The following is a 15,047-nucleotide window of genomic DNA, read 5'->3' as shown; positions in this document are numbered from 1 at the left end:
CCACTCCCACATGCAGGAAGGTCATTCTCATGTGTGCTTGTGAACTAAATGTGAGCTAACAAGTGTCAAACCATTAGAGTGCCCCGTGGTTCTTTCAGTATTTATGGTTCCCGAAGCCAGGCTGTGAAAACACTCCCCGGGGGCCGATGTGGCCTGGGAGGTGACCAGCAGCCTGGCTGGAGAATTGGGGACACCAGCCAGCACAGGAAACAGTGAGAGGACCCCATGACTAGAGAGGAGCTGATTACTTTAATGGATCACTTTTTGGTCGGCAGCCGTTGCCTCCCTCTGGCTATTTCCCAGGGGGCAAATTGCCTGCAACTGTTCATTGGTGATTTTCATTTTATTCCAAGCCTTGTGGTAGCCTTTTAAGGACATCTGCAAAAAGGAGAAAGGGGGAGGAGGGAGAAGGTCATTTGGGACAAACGGATTGTGCCTATTCTACCTGCATCCAGCCCTGTGATGGTATGGATGACTTCGTATGTGGGGCAGTGTCTGCATGCGTGCTGCGGATGCAGGCCACCTTGGGGCATCTGGAAGATTCTTCTAAAGAGCTTGTCTCTGTTCCATGAAGTGAGAAGTTGCAGGTTCCTTCTGCACTTCTTTGCTACTTCTTAGCCCCAGATGTGATGGGCCCAAGTATGGATCCTAATTTACTTTCCTGCTGCCAAGTGACCACTGGAAGGGCAGGTAAACGCACTGTGGAAAATGGAGCTGGGGTCTAGATGTGAGAATGCCAAGCTTCCCAAATGACCTGACTGGGTTTTTAAGCTACCCTAAGGATGCCTTAAGTGCCCTCAGTGTGCAACCTGGCCTGTGGCAGTCTTGGTGCTTTCCTTTTTTTTTTTTTTTTGATGCCAGCATATCATTTGCACTTTTCCTTTTTCTCTTCCATGGCTTACAAGGGGCAAGGGTGCTTCTGTGCACACTGTACCATATGAAAAGGCTTCGGGGTTAGTCAACATCAAAAAGACCCATGGGGCTTCCCTGGTGGTGCAGCGGTTGGGAGTCCGCCTGCCGATGCGGGGGGCACAGGTTCGTGCCCCGGTCCGGGAGGATTCCACGTGCCACGGAGCGGCTGGGCCGGTGAGCCATGGCCGCTGGGCCTGCACGTCCGGAACCAGTGCTCCGCAACGGGAGAGGCCACAACAGTGAGAGGCCCGCATACCGCAAAATAATAACAATAATAATAAATAAATAATAATAAAAATAAAAATAAAGACCCATGGCAAATATGTAAATGTATGGAATCGGGTTCTGAGTGATATTAAAATCCATTATTGGGCTTCCCTGGTGGCGCAGTGGTTGAGAATCTGCTTGCTAATGCAGGAGACACGGGTTCGAGCCCTGGTCTGGGAGGATCCCACATGCCGCGGAGCAACTAGGCCCGTGAGCCACAACTACTGAGCCTGCGCGTCCGGAGCCTGTGCTCCGCAACAAGAGAGGCCGCGACAGTGGGAGGCCCGCGCACCGCGATGAAAAGTGGCCCCCACTTGCCACAACTAGAGAAAGTCCTCGCACAGAAACGAAGACCCAACACAGCAAAAATAAATAAATTAATTAATAAACTCCTACCCCCAACATCTTAAAAAAAATCCATTATTATCTCAATTTTTAAAAACTGGCTTCTCCGTGTATAAAATAGCAGTCACTAAATTATCAATGGTGGGGGAGGGATTCAGAAGCTTCCAGAGATCAATAAGAAAACAAGCAACTAAAAACACACCATTACTAGAGTCTCTTCCTGATAACCTGAAAAGAAGCCCCTAACAAAAAAAGGACCTTTAAGGAAAAAAAAAAAAAAAAAGCCATCCTTTATTTTGGTGTAAGGGTCGAAGCAACAGCTGAGATTTCTCACAGGTATTACGTGTCTAAAATCCTGTGTTCTTACCTCAGAAAACAAAATCCTAAATAAAAATGTGAGGGGCATAAGATATCGCGGGTCTCGGGACTTCCTGTAACTCACCTCTGCAATCTCCACTTCCCTCTCCCACATCCTGATGGTCTTCTCCAGGTCCCTGTTTCGGATCTTCTCCCGGACGTACATCATCACCTGTGGCACTCGGAACTCAGACAGCTGCTTCCGGAGCTGCTTGTTCAGAGCCATGGCCTTGGCCCGGTCCTGGGTTGGGAAGGACCAATTAAACATGGGGCTCCCTGGCAGTTCTAGCCTCCTGGGACTTACTGGCCCTGGCATCTCTCCCCAGTTTCAATGTAGTTATAAAAATAACGTTTACATTTTCAAAGGAGCGGGTGAAATCACAAGATTCTTTTTCTTTACAGATCGTGACATTTTCGTCCAGTTTAGAAACATTAAGTAGAGTCTAAAACAGTCTTTTTCCCTCCCTTCCTTCCTCCCTTCCTTCTTCTATTAAGGAATATGCTTTACCTTTGATTGCTTAGGGGCTTTTTTTGCTTTGGAAAAATTAGGTATTTAAGTATAATTTGATTAGATCAATTTCAATTCATTTTCCTGTCTTTTTTTTTTGACAGAATACACATAACATAAATTTTCCCATTTTAACCGTTTTTAAGTGTACAGTTCTGTGGCATTCACAGAACAATTCACATTGTTTTGCAACATTTATCACCAGCCATCTCCAGAATTTTTTCATCTGCCCCAACTGAACCTCTATACCCATTATACGCTAACTCCCCAAACCCCCTCCCCATAGGCCCTGGCAACTACCATTCTATTTTCTGTCTCCATGAATGTGACTACTCTAGGTACCTCATATAAGTGGAATCATACAATATTTGTCCTTTTGTGACTGGCTAATTTCACTCAGCATAAATGTCTTCAGGGTTCATCCATGTTGTAGCATGTCAAAATTTCTTTCCTTTTTAAGGATGAATAATATTCATCCTTAAATTAATATAAATAAAATAATATATTCTATTATATGCATATACAGCTCACTTTGGTTATTCACTCATCTGTCGATGGACACTTGAGTTGCTTCTACATTTTGGCTATTGTAAATAATGCTGCTACAAACATGGGTGTACAAATACCTGTTGTTCAAGTTCATGCTTTCAATTATTTTGGGTATATATCTGGAAGACAACTTGCTGGATCATATGATTATTCAATTTTTTGAGGACTCTGTCTTTTTAATTTCATTTTCAAAAATTATTATACAGTAAAATTAACTAGTCTTTTTCTTCTGAGTGGCTTTTTGAATTAGCATTGTCCTTTTAACAATTGTTTTGAATAGGCAATACATTCAATTCAAATGGTATAAAAGTACACAGTGACAAGCTCCCAACCCACCCCTGTCCCCAGTGCTGTGATTACAAATTTTCTGGGTACACATCATTTTTTAAAAATGCAAGTACAGTATATCAGTAGGATAAGCTACTGAAAGTGATATTGCTTATTCTAAGGCAGTGGTTCTCAACCAGAAGCTATTTTGCCCCCAGGAGACATTTGGCAATGTCCAGAGACATTTTTGTTTGTCACTATTAGGGGAGTGCTACTGGCATAGGGTAGGTGGAGGCCAGGGATGCTGCTAAACACCCTGCAACGCACAGGATGGCCCCCACAACGAAGAATTATCTGACCTGAAATGTCAGTAGGGTCTAGGTTGAGAAACCCTGCCCTAAGCATATGTGTATGTATGGTAAATGGTGCTAACTTGCCTTCTATTATAACGATGAAGCCAATTATACTTCTGCAGCAATGTTTGAGACTGCCTGTTTTCTCCATTCTCGTGACACAATCTTACTTTTTCATCTTTGTCAATCTAACTGAGGGAAAATGGTACCCCATTATAGCTTTATTTTCTGTTCCTTATGAGCAAAGAGGAACATTTTTCATATGTTTGAGATTTTTTAGCTTTTCTGTAACTGTTTAAATCTTTGGCCCAGTTTTTTCCTATTTTTTTGTTAGATTTTTCTTGTTAATTTATAAGACATTTATCTTTTAAGAAAATTAGCTCCTTGTGATATTAAATACAATATTTTTCCAGTTACTTATCTTTGGGCTTCGCTTATGATGGGTTTTGCCATGCAGAAAATTTTTAATTTTTATATAGCTGACTTTATTGATTTCATGGTTTATAGGTTTCACATTTTAAAAGTCTTCCATATTCCAAGATTACAATAAAAATGTTCCCACTGTATAAGTTCAGGACTTTAATGGTTTTATTGTTAACATTTAAATCTCTGATATGCCTGGATTAATTTTGCTATTACATATAGTTCCAAATTAATTTTTTCCTAAATGGCTACCCAGTCATTGCAAATCATTTATTGAATAATCTGTTGTCTCTCATTGCAATGTCACCTTTATCATAAACTAAATATATCAATATCAAAACTATCAGAAACTTGATCATATACATATCATATATGGTCTGTATTAGAGTTCATCATATGGCTTACATTTTTTTCTTTTATCTTCCCGTCTATTCATGGATTTGTTTTAAATACTGTAACTTCATAACATGTTTCAGTATCTAGTAAGGCTAGTCTCCTCCTTATTAAGAATTTTGTGTATATTCTTATTTATTTTTACAAAAGAATTTTTGAGTCAGTTTATTTAAGCCTTTAAAAAAATCTCCTTGTGGGACTTCCCTGTTGGTCCAGTGGGTAGGACTCCACGCTCCCAATGCAGGAGGCCTGGGTTCAATCCCTGGTCAGGGAACTAGATCCTGCGTGCATTCTGCAACTAGGTGTTTGTATGCCGCAACTGAGAGTCCATGTGCCGCAACCAAGAAGTCTGCATGCCGCAGCTAAGAAGCCCGTGTGCCATGACTTAAAAAGATCCCGCATGCCATGACTGAGGATCTCACATGCTGCAACTAAGACCTGGTGCAGCCAAAATAAACAAACAAATAAATAAATAAATAAAAATTTAAAATCTCCTTGTTATTTTAATTGGAATACTATTATTTCACAGATCACCTTAAACAGAACTAACATTTTTTATGATGTTGAATCTTCCTAACCTAGTATTGTATTTTGATTCCTTGCTGTGACACTGGCATCACTTGGGAACTGGGTGAACATGCAAAGCCTCAGGCCACCGATACCTATCCAATCAGAATCTGCTTTTAACAAGATCCCCAGGTGACTAGTTCTCACCTTCTGGTTTGAGAAATGCTGTTTTAATCCAATAAAATTATTTTTTTATCAACTTGTTTTCAGAATGCAACAAAAATTTGTCAGGAAGTGTTCAGTGCATATCTATTATTGGTCTAGCATGACATACAACTGTGGGGAGACCTAAAAATGTACCCAGAACCATCAGTGGACACTCTTGTGAGAATGATGATTACAGAATACCTAAGATAAAATATAATGAAGTAGCAAGAATTAAAGCATTAAAAAATAGGTACTAGCTATGAGGGATATGCTGAGACGACCCGGGACTGCAGTCCCTATGCAGCACCCCACTTGTAGAGCAGGGGTGAAACTACAGGAAAGACAGGCCACTGTTCCCACACCCAGCTCCAGTGCAATGGTGCAGAAATTTTGCCCAAGGAGAGAGGCTGTAAAATATAAAGCTCTGGAATGCTGCCTAAGAAGGTGAACTTTATGTGGATCAGAGCGTGGGGAGTTCATGCTAAGGACTTTGTGGAAAACAATGGAGATCTTTGGGGTGAGCAATTAAGATCAATCTGATAGTTCCATATTAGTAGCAACAAGCAAAAAGTAGATTAGCTAGATGTTTAACTTAACCAGAGAAAGAGACAATTAAGAGCTTTATGGTGTTAGAGCAAGCCTCAGTGACTGGCAACACTTTGCCCCTGTGACAGGGCCTGACTGTAATTAGATCAGAATGTGGAACAATTCACGTCTCAGAGTGTTAAAGCAATAGAGCAATTAGCTAGTAATTAATAGAGGCTAACAGCTAGGTGTGATACCAATAGAGGTAGACTGGCAAGAAGTTTAGCTGGAAGATGGAGGAGTCAAAGAGAACTAAGCTGAAATCACACTGGTTGTCAGGGAGATTGTATCCATGATCAAGGCTGTACCCTCTGGGGAGCCATATCAGAGGCTACTAACAGCAGGAGAAATAGACTTTACTGAATTAGTCCAGCCAAATTACTACACAACAAGCAAAAACAATGACAAGACCAAGATGAGTATCTGGTGATACTAAAGTATATTATCTAAAAAGTCCAAAAAAAATAAAAATTAAAAATTAAAAAATAAATAAAAATAAAAAGTCCAGTATTCAACAAAAATTATGAGATAGGAAAGAAACAAGGAAGTGTGACCCACACAGGGAAAAAAGCAGGCAACATAAACTGCCTTTCGGAGAATCCAGATGGTGGACTTAGCAAAGTCTTCAAAGCAACTATAATAAAGATGTTCAAAAAACTAAAGGAAAGAAGAATTTAAAGAATTAAAAGAATATATGATGATAGTGTCTTATCAGAGAATATCAATAAAGAGGTAGAAATTATTTAAAAAATAAAAAGAAGAACCAAATAGAAAATCTGGAGTCTTTCCAAATGGAATGAAAAATTCACTAGAGGGGATCAACAGTACATTTAAGCCAAGAGAGGAAATAATCAGTTAACTTAAGGTAAATTGATAGAGACTATGCAATATGAAGAACACAGAGAAAAAAGAAGAAAGAAAAGTCTTGGAGAAATGTGGAACACCCCTAACTGCACCAACACACATGAAAACTTCCCACATTTGATGAAAAACATTTACACATCCACAAACTTCAACAAACTCCAAGTAGGATTAGTGCAAAGAAATCCATGCCTAGATACTTTGTGCCCAAAATGTTGACTGACAAGGCAAAGAGAATATATTGAAAGCAGCAAGAGAAAACAATTCATCACATACAAGGGAAGCCCAATAAGATTAATAGCTGACTTCTCATCAGAAACAAAATGGAGGCCCAAAGGCAGTGGGATGACATATTCTAAGTGCTGAAAGGAAAAAAAAAAATTCAACAAAGAATGTTACATCCAGCAAAACTATCTTTCAAAAATGCAAGAAAGCAATGAGCAAGCACACCCAGATCTTGGTTTCCAATATTAATCAAATAAAAAGACCCAGGACTTCTTGGATAAATGGCTAATTCTAGGACTGGGGCAGGAAATATACAAGAAGAGCCTGGAGCATCTTCTAATTCCAGAAAGGAAAGAGGTGCTCAAAACAAAACACACACACATACAACAACAACAATAACCACCCACAAAAATGGGGATATACCAGAGGAACACAGAACCTGACTGAAAGAGCTCTCAATTGCCAATTGGAACAATGGGAGCAACAAAATAAATAATGTTAGATTATAAACCAATATATAAAATTAATATTCATGAATTGATGCTGATATAAATAAATAATTTTTAAAATAAACAAATGGGGTAGAATTGACAAATCTTTCACAGAGAAGAATTCCAAAAAATTTATAACCCCTACTTCTTAAGCGTGGCCTGCACACAGGACCTTCCTTCCAAAGAGTAAAGTCTGAAAAGTGGGAAAGAGTAACTGCAGTGGAGAAACCTGTGGAACACCATCTCAGCCAGGTGATCAAGGTTAACATCAGCAATGAAAAGTCTTGTTGACAGGATGCTCCCTTGATATGAAAATAGCACTTTACTTCTGTAGAAGAAGCCTACATCCAAGAAAACAAATAGCACAAACACAGGTAATTATGTAGGTAATTATAAAAAAAACAGCATAATTGCATATTTTCCTTCTTTTAACTGATTTAAAAAGCATTTTCATAAAACAATGTATATAATTTTATATTGGACTTATATAAAATGTAATATATTTGACAATAATAGCACAAAGGCAGGCTGAAATGAATCTGCATTTGAGTAGGAAAATAACACCAGATGGTAACTCAAATCTACAGGAAGAAGTGAAGAGAACTACACAAGTGGTAAAGGAAGGATAATGTAACAAAGTCTATGAACATACTGCATCTCCTTTCTTCTTTCAGCTTTTGGATCCCTTCCTCACACCATTTACTCACAATGGATCATAATCTAAATTTAAGACCTATAAAAGTCTTAAGAAAAGACATAGGAGGGACTTCCCTGGTGGCACAGTGGTTAAGAATCCACTTGCCAATGCAGGGGACACAGGTTTGAGCCCTGGGCTGGGAAGATCCCACTTGCTGTGGAGCAACTAAGCCCATGCGCCACAGCTACTGAGCCTGTGCTCTAGAGCCTACGAGCCACAACTACTGAGCCTGCATGCCACAACTACTGAAACCTGTGTACCTAGAGCCTGTGCTCCTCAACAAGGGAAGCCACTGCAATGAGAAGCCCGCACACCATAACGAAGAGTATTCCCCACTCGCCACAACTAGAGAAAGGCCTCACGCAGCAACAAAAACCCAACTCAGCCAAAAATAAATAAATAAAATAAATAAATTTATTAAAAAAAAAACTGGGCAAACGCCTTGAAGAGACATTTCTGCAAAAAAGATAGACATGTGGCCAAAAAGCATATGAAAAAATGCTTCATGTCATCAGTAATTAAGGAAATTCAAATCAAAACCACAATGAAATACCACTTCACACGCACTAGGACAGCATTAAAAAAAACACCTGAAAATAACAAGTGTTGGTGAAGATGTACAGAAATTGGAACACTCGCACGTACATTTTCTTGTTTAAGTTCTAGGAATTTTCTTTATATTTCCACTCAACTTTCATGTATTTTTTTTTCTTATTAGTCATCCATTTTCTACACATCAGTGTATACATGTCAATCCCAATTGCCCAACTCATCACACCACAACCCCCACCCCCGCCACTTTCCCCCCTTGGTGTCCATACATTTTTTCTCTACTTCTGTGTCTCAATTTCTGCTCTGCAAACCGGTTCATCTGTACCATTTTCTAGGCTCCACATATATGCATTGATATACGATATATGTTTTTCTCTTTCTGACTTACTTCACTCTGTATGACAGTCTCTAGATCCATCCACGTCTCTACAAATAACCCAATTTCGTTCCTTTTTATGGCTGAGCAATATTCCATTGTATATATGTACCACATCTTCTTTATCCATTCGTCTGTTGATGGGCATTTAGGTTGCTTCCATGGCCTGGCTATTGTAAAGAGTGCTGCAATGAACATTGGGGTGCGTGTGTCTTTTTTTTTTTTTTTTTGCGGTATGCGGGCCTCCCACTGCTGTGGCCTCCATTGCCGTGGAGCACAGGCTCCGGACGCGCAGGCTCAGCAGCCATGGCTCACAGGACCAGCCGCTCTGTGGCATGCGGGACCCTCCTGGACTGGGGCACGAACCCGTCTCCCCCGCATCGGCAGGCGGACTCTCAACCACTGCGCCACCAGGGAAGCCCGCATGTGTCTTTTTGAATTATGTTTTTCTCTGGGTATATGCCCAGTAGTGGGATTGCTGGGTCATATGGTAATTCTATGTTTAGTTCTTTAAGGAACCTCCATACTGTTCTCCATAGTGGCTGTATCAATTTACATTCCCACCAACAGTGCAAGACACTTCCCTTTTCTCCACACCCTCTCCAGCATTTGTTGTTTGTAGATTTTCTGATAATGCTCATTCTGACTGGTGTGAGGTGATATCTCACTGTAGTTTTGATTTGCATTTCTCTAATGATTAGTGATGTTGAGCATCCTTTCATGTGTTTGCTGGCAATCTGTATATCTTCTTTGGAGAAATGTCTATTTAGGTCTTCTGCCCATTTTTGGATTGGGTTGTTTGATTTTTTGATATTGAGCTGCATGAGCTGCTTGTATATTTTGGAGATTAATCCTTTGTCAGTTGCTTCATTTGCAAATATTTTCTCCCATTCTGAGGGTTGTCTTTTGGTCTTGTTTATGGTTTCCTTTGCTGTACAAAAGCTTTTAAGTTTCATTAGGTCCCATTTGTTTATTTTTGTTTTTATTTCCATTTCTCTAGGAGGTGGATCAAAAATATCTTGCTGTGATTTATGTCAAAGGCTGTTATTCCTATGTTTTCCTCTAAGAGTTTTATAGTGCCTGGTCTTAAATTTATGTCTCTAATCCATTTTGAGTTTATTTTTGTGTATGGTGTTAGGGAGTGTTCTAATTTCAATCTTTTACATGGAGCTGTCCAGTTTTCCCAGCACCACTTATTGAAGAGACTGTCTTTTCTCCATTGTATATCCTTGCCTCCTTTGTCATAGATAGTTAACCATAGGTGCATGGGTTTATCTCTGGGCTTTCTATCCTGTTCCATTGATCTATATTTCTGTTTTTGTGCCAGTATCATATTGTCTTGATTACTGTAGCTTTGTAGTATAGTCTGAAGTCAGGGAGTCTGATTCCTCTAGCTCCATTTTTTTCCCTCAAGACTGCTTAGGCTATTCGGGGTCTTTTGTGTCTCCATACAGATTTTAAGATTTTTTGTTCTAGCTCTGTAAAAAATGCCATTGGTAATTTGACAGGGATTGCACTGAATCTGTAGATTGCTTTGGGTAGTACAGTCATTTTCACAATATTGATTCTTCCAATCCAAGAATATGGTATATCTCTCCATCTGTTAGTATCATCTTTACTTTCTTTCATCAGTGTCTTATAATTTTCTGCATACAGGTTTTTGTCTCCCTAGGTAGGTTTATTCCTAGGTATTTTATTCTTTTTGTTGCAATGGTAAATGGGAGTGTTTCCTTAATTTCTCTTTCAGATTTTTCATCATTAGTGTATAGGAATGCAAGAGTTTCCTGTGCATTAATTTTGTATCCTGCAACTTTACCAAATTCATTGATCAGCTCTACTAGCTTTCTGGTGGCATTTTTAGCATTCTCTATGTATAGTATCATGTCATCTGCAAACAGGAAGAGTTTTACTTCTTCTTTTCCAATTTGGTTTCCTTTTATTTCTTTTTCTTCTCTGATTGCCGTGGCTAGGACTTCCAAAACTATGTTGAATAATAGTGGTGAGAGTGGACATCCTTGTCTTGTTCCTGATCTTAGAGGAAATGCTTTCAGTTTTTCACTATTGAGAATGATGTTTGCTGTGGGTTTGTTGTATATGGCCTTTATTATGTTGAAGTAGGTTCCCTCTATGCCCACTTTCTGGAGAGTTTTTTATCATAAATGGGTGTTGAATTTTGTCAAATGCTTTTTCTGCATCCATTGAGATGATCATATGGTTTTTCTTTTTCAATCTGTTAATAAGGTGTATCACATTGATTGATTTGCATATATTGAAGAATTCTTGTATCCCTGGGATAAATCCCACTTGATCATGGTGTATGATCCTTTTAATGTGTTGTTGGATTCTGTTTGCTAGTATTTTGTTGAGGATTTTTGCATCTATATTCATCAGTGATATTGGTCTCTAATTTTCTTTTTCTGTAGTATATTTGTCCGGTTTTGGTATCAGCATGATTGTGGCCTCATAGAATGAGTTTGGGAGTTTTCCCTCCTCTGCAATTTTTTTGAAGAGTTAGAGAAGGATGGGTGTTAGCTCTTCTCTAAATGTTTGATAGAATTCACCTGTGAAGCCATCTGGTCCTGGACTTTTGTTTGGTGGAAGATTTTTATCACAGTTTCAATTTCATTACTTGTGATTGGTCTATTCGTATTTTCAATTTCTTCCTGGTTCAGTCTTGGAAGGTTATACCTTTCTAAGAATTTGTCCATTTCTTCCAGGTTGTCAATTTTATTGGCGTAGACTTGCTTGTAGTAGTCTCTTAGGATGCTTTGTATTTCTGTGGTGTCTGTTGTAACTTCTCCTTTTTCATTTCTAATTTTATTGATTTGAGTCCTCTCCCTCTTTTTCTTGTTGACTCTGGCTAATGGCTTATCAATTTTGTTTATCTTCTCAAAGAACCAGCTTTTAGTTTTATTGATCTTTGCTATTGTTTTCTTTGGTTCTATTTCAATTATTTCTGATCGGATCTTTATGATTTCTCTCCTTCTGCTAACTTTGGGTTTTGTTTGTTCTTCTTTCTCTAGTTCCCTTAGGTGTAAGGTTAGACTGTTTATTTGAGATTTTTCTTGTTTCTTGAGGTAGGCTCGTATAGCTATAAACTTCTCTCTTAGAACTGCTTTTGCTGCATCCCATAGGTTTTGGATCATCGTGTTTTCATTGTCATTTGTCTCTAGGTATTTTTTGATTTCCTCTTTGATTTCTTCAGTGATCTCTTGGTTATTTAGTAATGTATTGTTTAGCCTCCATGTGTTTGTGTTTTTTACATTTTCTTCCTTGTAATTGATTTCTAATCTCATAGCGTTTTGGTCAGAAAAGATGCTTGATATGATTTCAATTTTCTTAAATTTACTGAGGCTTGATTTGTGACCCAAGATGTGATCTATCCTGGAGAATTTTCCATGCACACTTGAGAAGAAAGTGTAATCTGCTGGTTTTGGATGGAATGTCCTATAAATATCAATTAAATCTATCTGGTCTATTGTGTCATTTAAAGCTTCTCTTTCCTTATTTATTTTCATTTTGGATGATCTGTCTATTGGTGTAAGTGAGGTGTTAAATTCACCCACTATTATTGTGTTACTGTCAATTTCCTCTTTTATAGCTGTTAGCAGTTGCCTTATGTATTGAGGTTCTCCTATGTTGGGTGCATATATATTTATAATTGTTATATATTCTTCTTGGATTGATCCCTTGATCATTAGGTAGTGTCCTTCCTTGTCTCTTGTAACATTCTTTATTTTAAAGTCTATTTTATCTGGTATGAGTATAGCTACTCCAGCTTTCTTTTGATTTCATTTGCATAGAATATCTTTTTCCATCCCTTCACTTTCAGTCTGTATGTGTCCCTAGGTCTGAAGTGGGTCTCTTGTAGACAGCATATATATGGGTCTTGTTTTTGTATCCATTCAGCAAGCCTGTGTCTTTTGGTTGGAACATTTAATGCATTCATGTTTAAGGTAGTTATCAATACATATGTTCCTATGACCATTTTCTTAATTGTTTTGGGTTTGTTTTTGTAGGTCCTTTTCCTCTCGTGTGTTTCCCACTTAGAGAAGTTCCTTTAGCATTTGTTGTAGAGCTGGTTTGGTGGGGCTGAAGTCTCTTAGCTTTGCTTGTCTGTAAAGCTTCTGTTTTCTCCATGGAATCTGAATGAGATCCTTGGTGGGTAGAGTAATCCTGGTTGTAGGTTCTTCCCTTTCAGCACTTTAAGTATATCATGCCACTCCCTTCTGGCTTGTAGAGTTTCTGCTGAGAAATCAGCTGTTAACCTTATGGGAGTTCCCTTGTATGTTATTTGTCATTTTTCCCTTGCTGCTTTCAATAATGTTTCTTTGTCTTTAATTTTTGCCAGTTTGATTACTATGTGTCTCGGTATGTTTCTCCTCGGGTTTATCCTGTATGGGACTCTCTGTGCTTCCTGGACTTGGGTGGCTATTTCCTTTCCCATGCTAGGGAAGTTTTTGACTATAATCTCTTCAAATATTTTCTCGGGTCCTTTCTCTCTCTCTTCTCCTTCTGGGACCCCTATAGTGCGAATGTTGTTGCGTTTAATGTTGTCCCAGAGGTCTCTTAGGCTGTCTTCATTTCTTTTCATTCTTTTTTCTTTATTCTGTTCCGCAGCAGTGAATTCCACCATTCTGTCTTCCAGGTCACTCATCTGTTCTTCTGCCTCAGTTATTCTGCTATTGATTCCTTATAGTGTATTTTTCATTTCAGTTATTGTATTGTTCATCTCTGTTTGTTTGTTCTTTAATTCTTCTAGATCTTTGTTAAGCATTTTTTGCAACTTCTCAATCTTTGCCTCTGTTCTTTTTCTGAGGTCCTGGATCATCTTCACTATCATTATTCTGAGTTCTTTTTCTGGAAGATTGCCTATCTTCATTTCATTTAGTTGTTTTTCTGGGGTTTTATCTTGCTCCTTCATCTGGTACATAGCCCTCTGCCTTTTCATCTTGTCTATCTTTCTGTGAATGTCACACACGTACATTTTTTAAATCTTAATCATTTTATTCAGAGCAATTCTTGGCACATAAGTATTGTTGAAGGGATGCATGTATGACTACAGGATAGCAGATTCATGGCTGTGAATAAATCAAGTGATTAAGATCTAAGAGTCTGAGCCTGGGTTTGAATTGCTGATCTGCATGTAATATAGTGAGACTTGGAACAAGTAAACTTAACATTTCTGTGTCTGAAGTTATATATACAACGAAATGGGGATAAAAATGTTACTTGCCTCAAGTTTACTATAAGGATTAAATAAAATAAATAACTTTGTGACACATGTACATTTTTGATGGGAATGTAAAATGGTGCAGCCACTTTGCAAAAGAGTTTGGCAGTTCTGTAAATGTTAAACCTAGAGGTACCATATATATAACCCAAAATTCCACTGTTAGCTATATGTCCAAGAGAAAAGAAAACATATATTCACACAAAAACTTGTACATGAATGTTCACAGCAGCATTATTCAAAATAGCCAAAAAACGAAAACAACACAAATATCAATCAAACTGATGAATGGATTAAACAAAATGTGGTACATGCAAGGAAACATTATTCAGCCATAAAAAGAAACAAGTACTGATACATGCTACAACATGAATCTTGAAAATATTATTAAAGTTAAAGGGTCACACTGGGGCTTCCCTGGTGGCGCAGTGGTTGAGAGTCCGCCTGCCGATGCAGAGGACATGGGTTCGTGCCCCAGTCTGGGAGGATCCCGCATGCTGTGGAGCGGCTGGGCCCGTGAGCTATGGCCGCTGGGCCTGCGCGTCCGGAGCCTGTGCTCCGCAGCAGGAGAGGCCACAGCAGTGAGAGGCCCACGTACCACAAAAAAAAAAAAAAAAAAAGGGTCACACTGTATGATCCCTTTTATATGAAAGGTTGACAAGAGGCAAATTCACAGAGACAGAAAGCTGATTCGTAGTCATCTATGTCTGGAGGGTGGGAATGAGGTGAGATGAAATGGAGGATTTCTAATTGGTCCAGGGTTTCTTTCTGAGGTGACGAAAATGTTCTAAAATAATTATGCTGATTGTTACACAACTCTGTGAATATACTATAAACCACTCAAATGTACACTTTAAATTGGTAAATTGTTTGATATATGCATTATATCCCAATAGAGCTGTTTATTAAAAAGTTAAGAAAATGAAAATATACTAAGTA

General features: G+C 38.7%; 1 protein-coding gene across 2 annotated transcripts in view; it reads right to left on the bottom strand.

The window, feature by feature from the left end:
- Positions 1 to 248: 248 nt before the first annotated feature.
- Positions 249 to 15,047, bottom strand: part of CCDC113 (coiled-coil domain containing 113) — a 30,911-nt gene continuing 16,112 nt past the window's right edge. For both annotated transcript variants that reach the window (XM_060084161.1, XM_060084162.1), the window contains 2 exons: positions 1,967 to 2,122; positions 249 to 378 (listed from right to left, as the gene is read on the bottom strand). In XM_060084161.1, coding sequence (XP_059940144.1) covers positions 250 to 378; positions 1,967 to 2,122 — 285 coding nt within the window. In that variant the 3' untranslated portion in view covers position 249. The remainder of the gene's footprint in view (positions 379 to 1,966; positions 2,123 to 15,047) is intronic.

Source organism: Mesoplodon densirostris, chromosome 19 (assembly GCF_025265405.1).
Source record: "Mesoplodon densirostris isolate mMesDen1 chromosome 19, mMesDen1 primary haplotype, whole genome shotgun sequence".
Taxonomy (NCBI): Eukaryota; Metazoa; Chordata; class Mammalia; order Artiodactyla; family Ziphiidae; genus Mesoplodon; species Mesoplodon densirostris.
The sequence above is the reverse complement of the archived record's forward strand: the minus strand, read 5'-3'. Positions and strand labels throughout refer to the sequence as shown.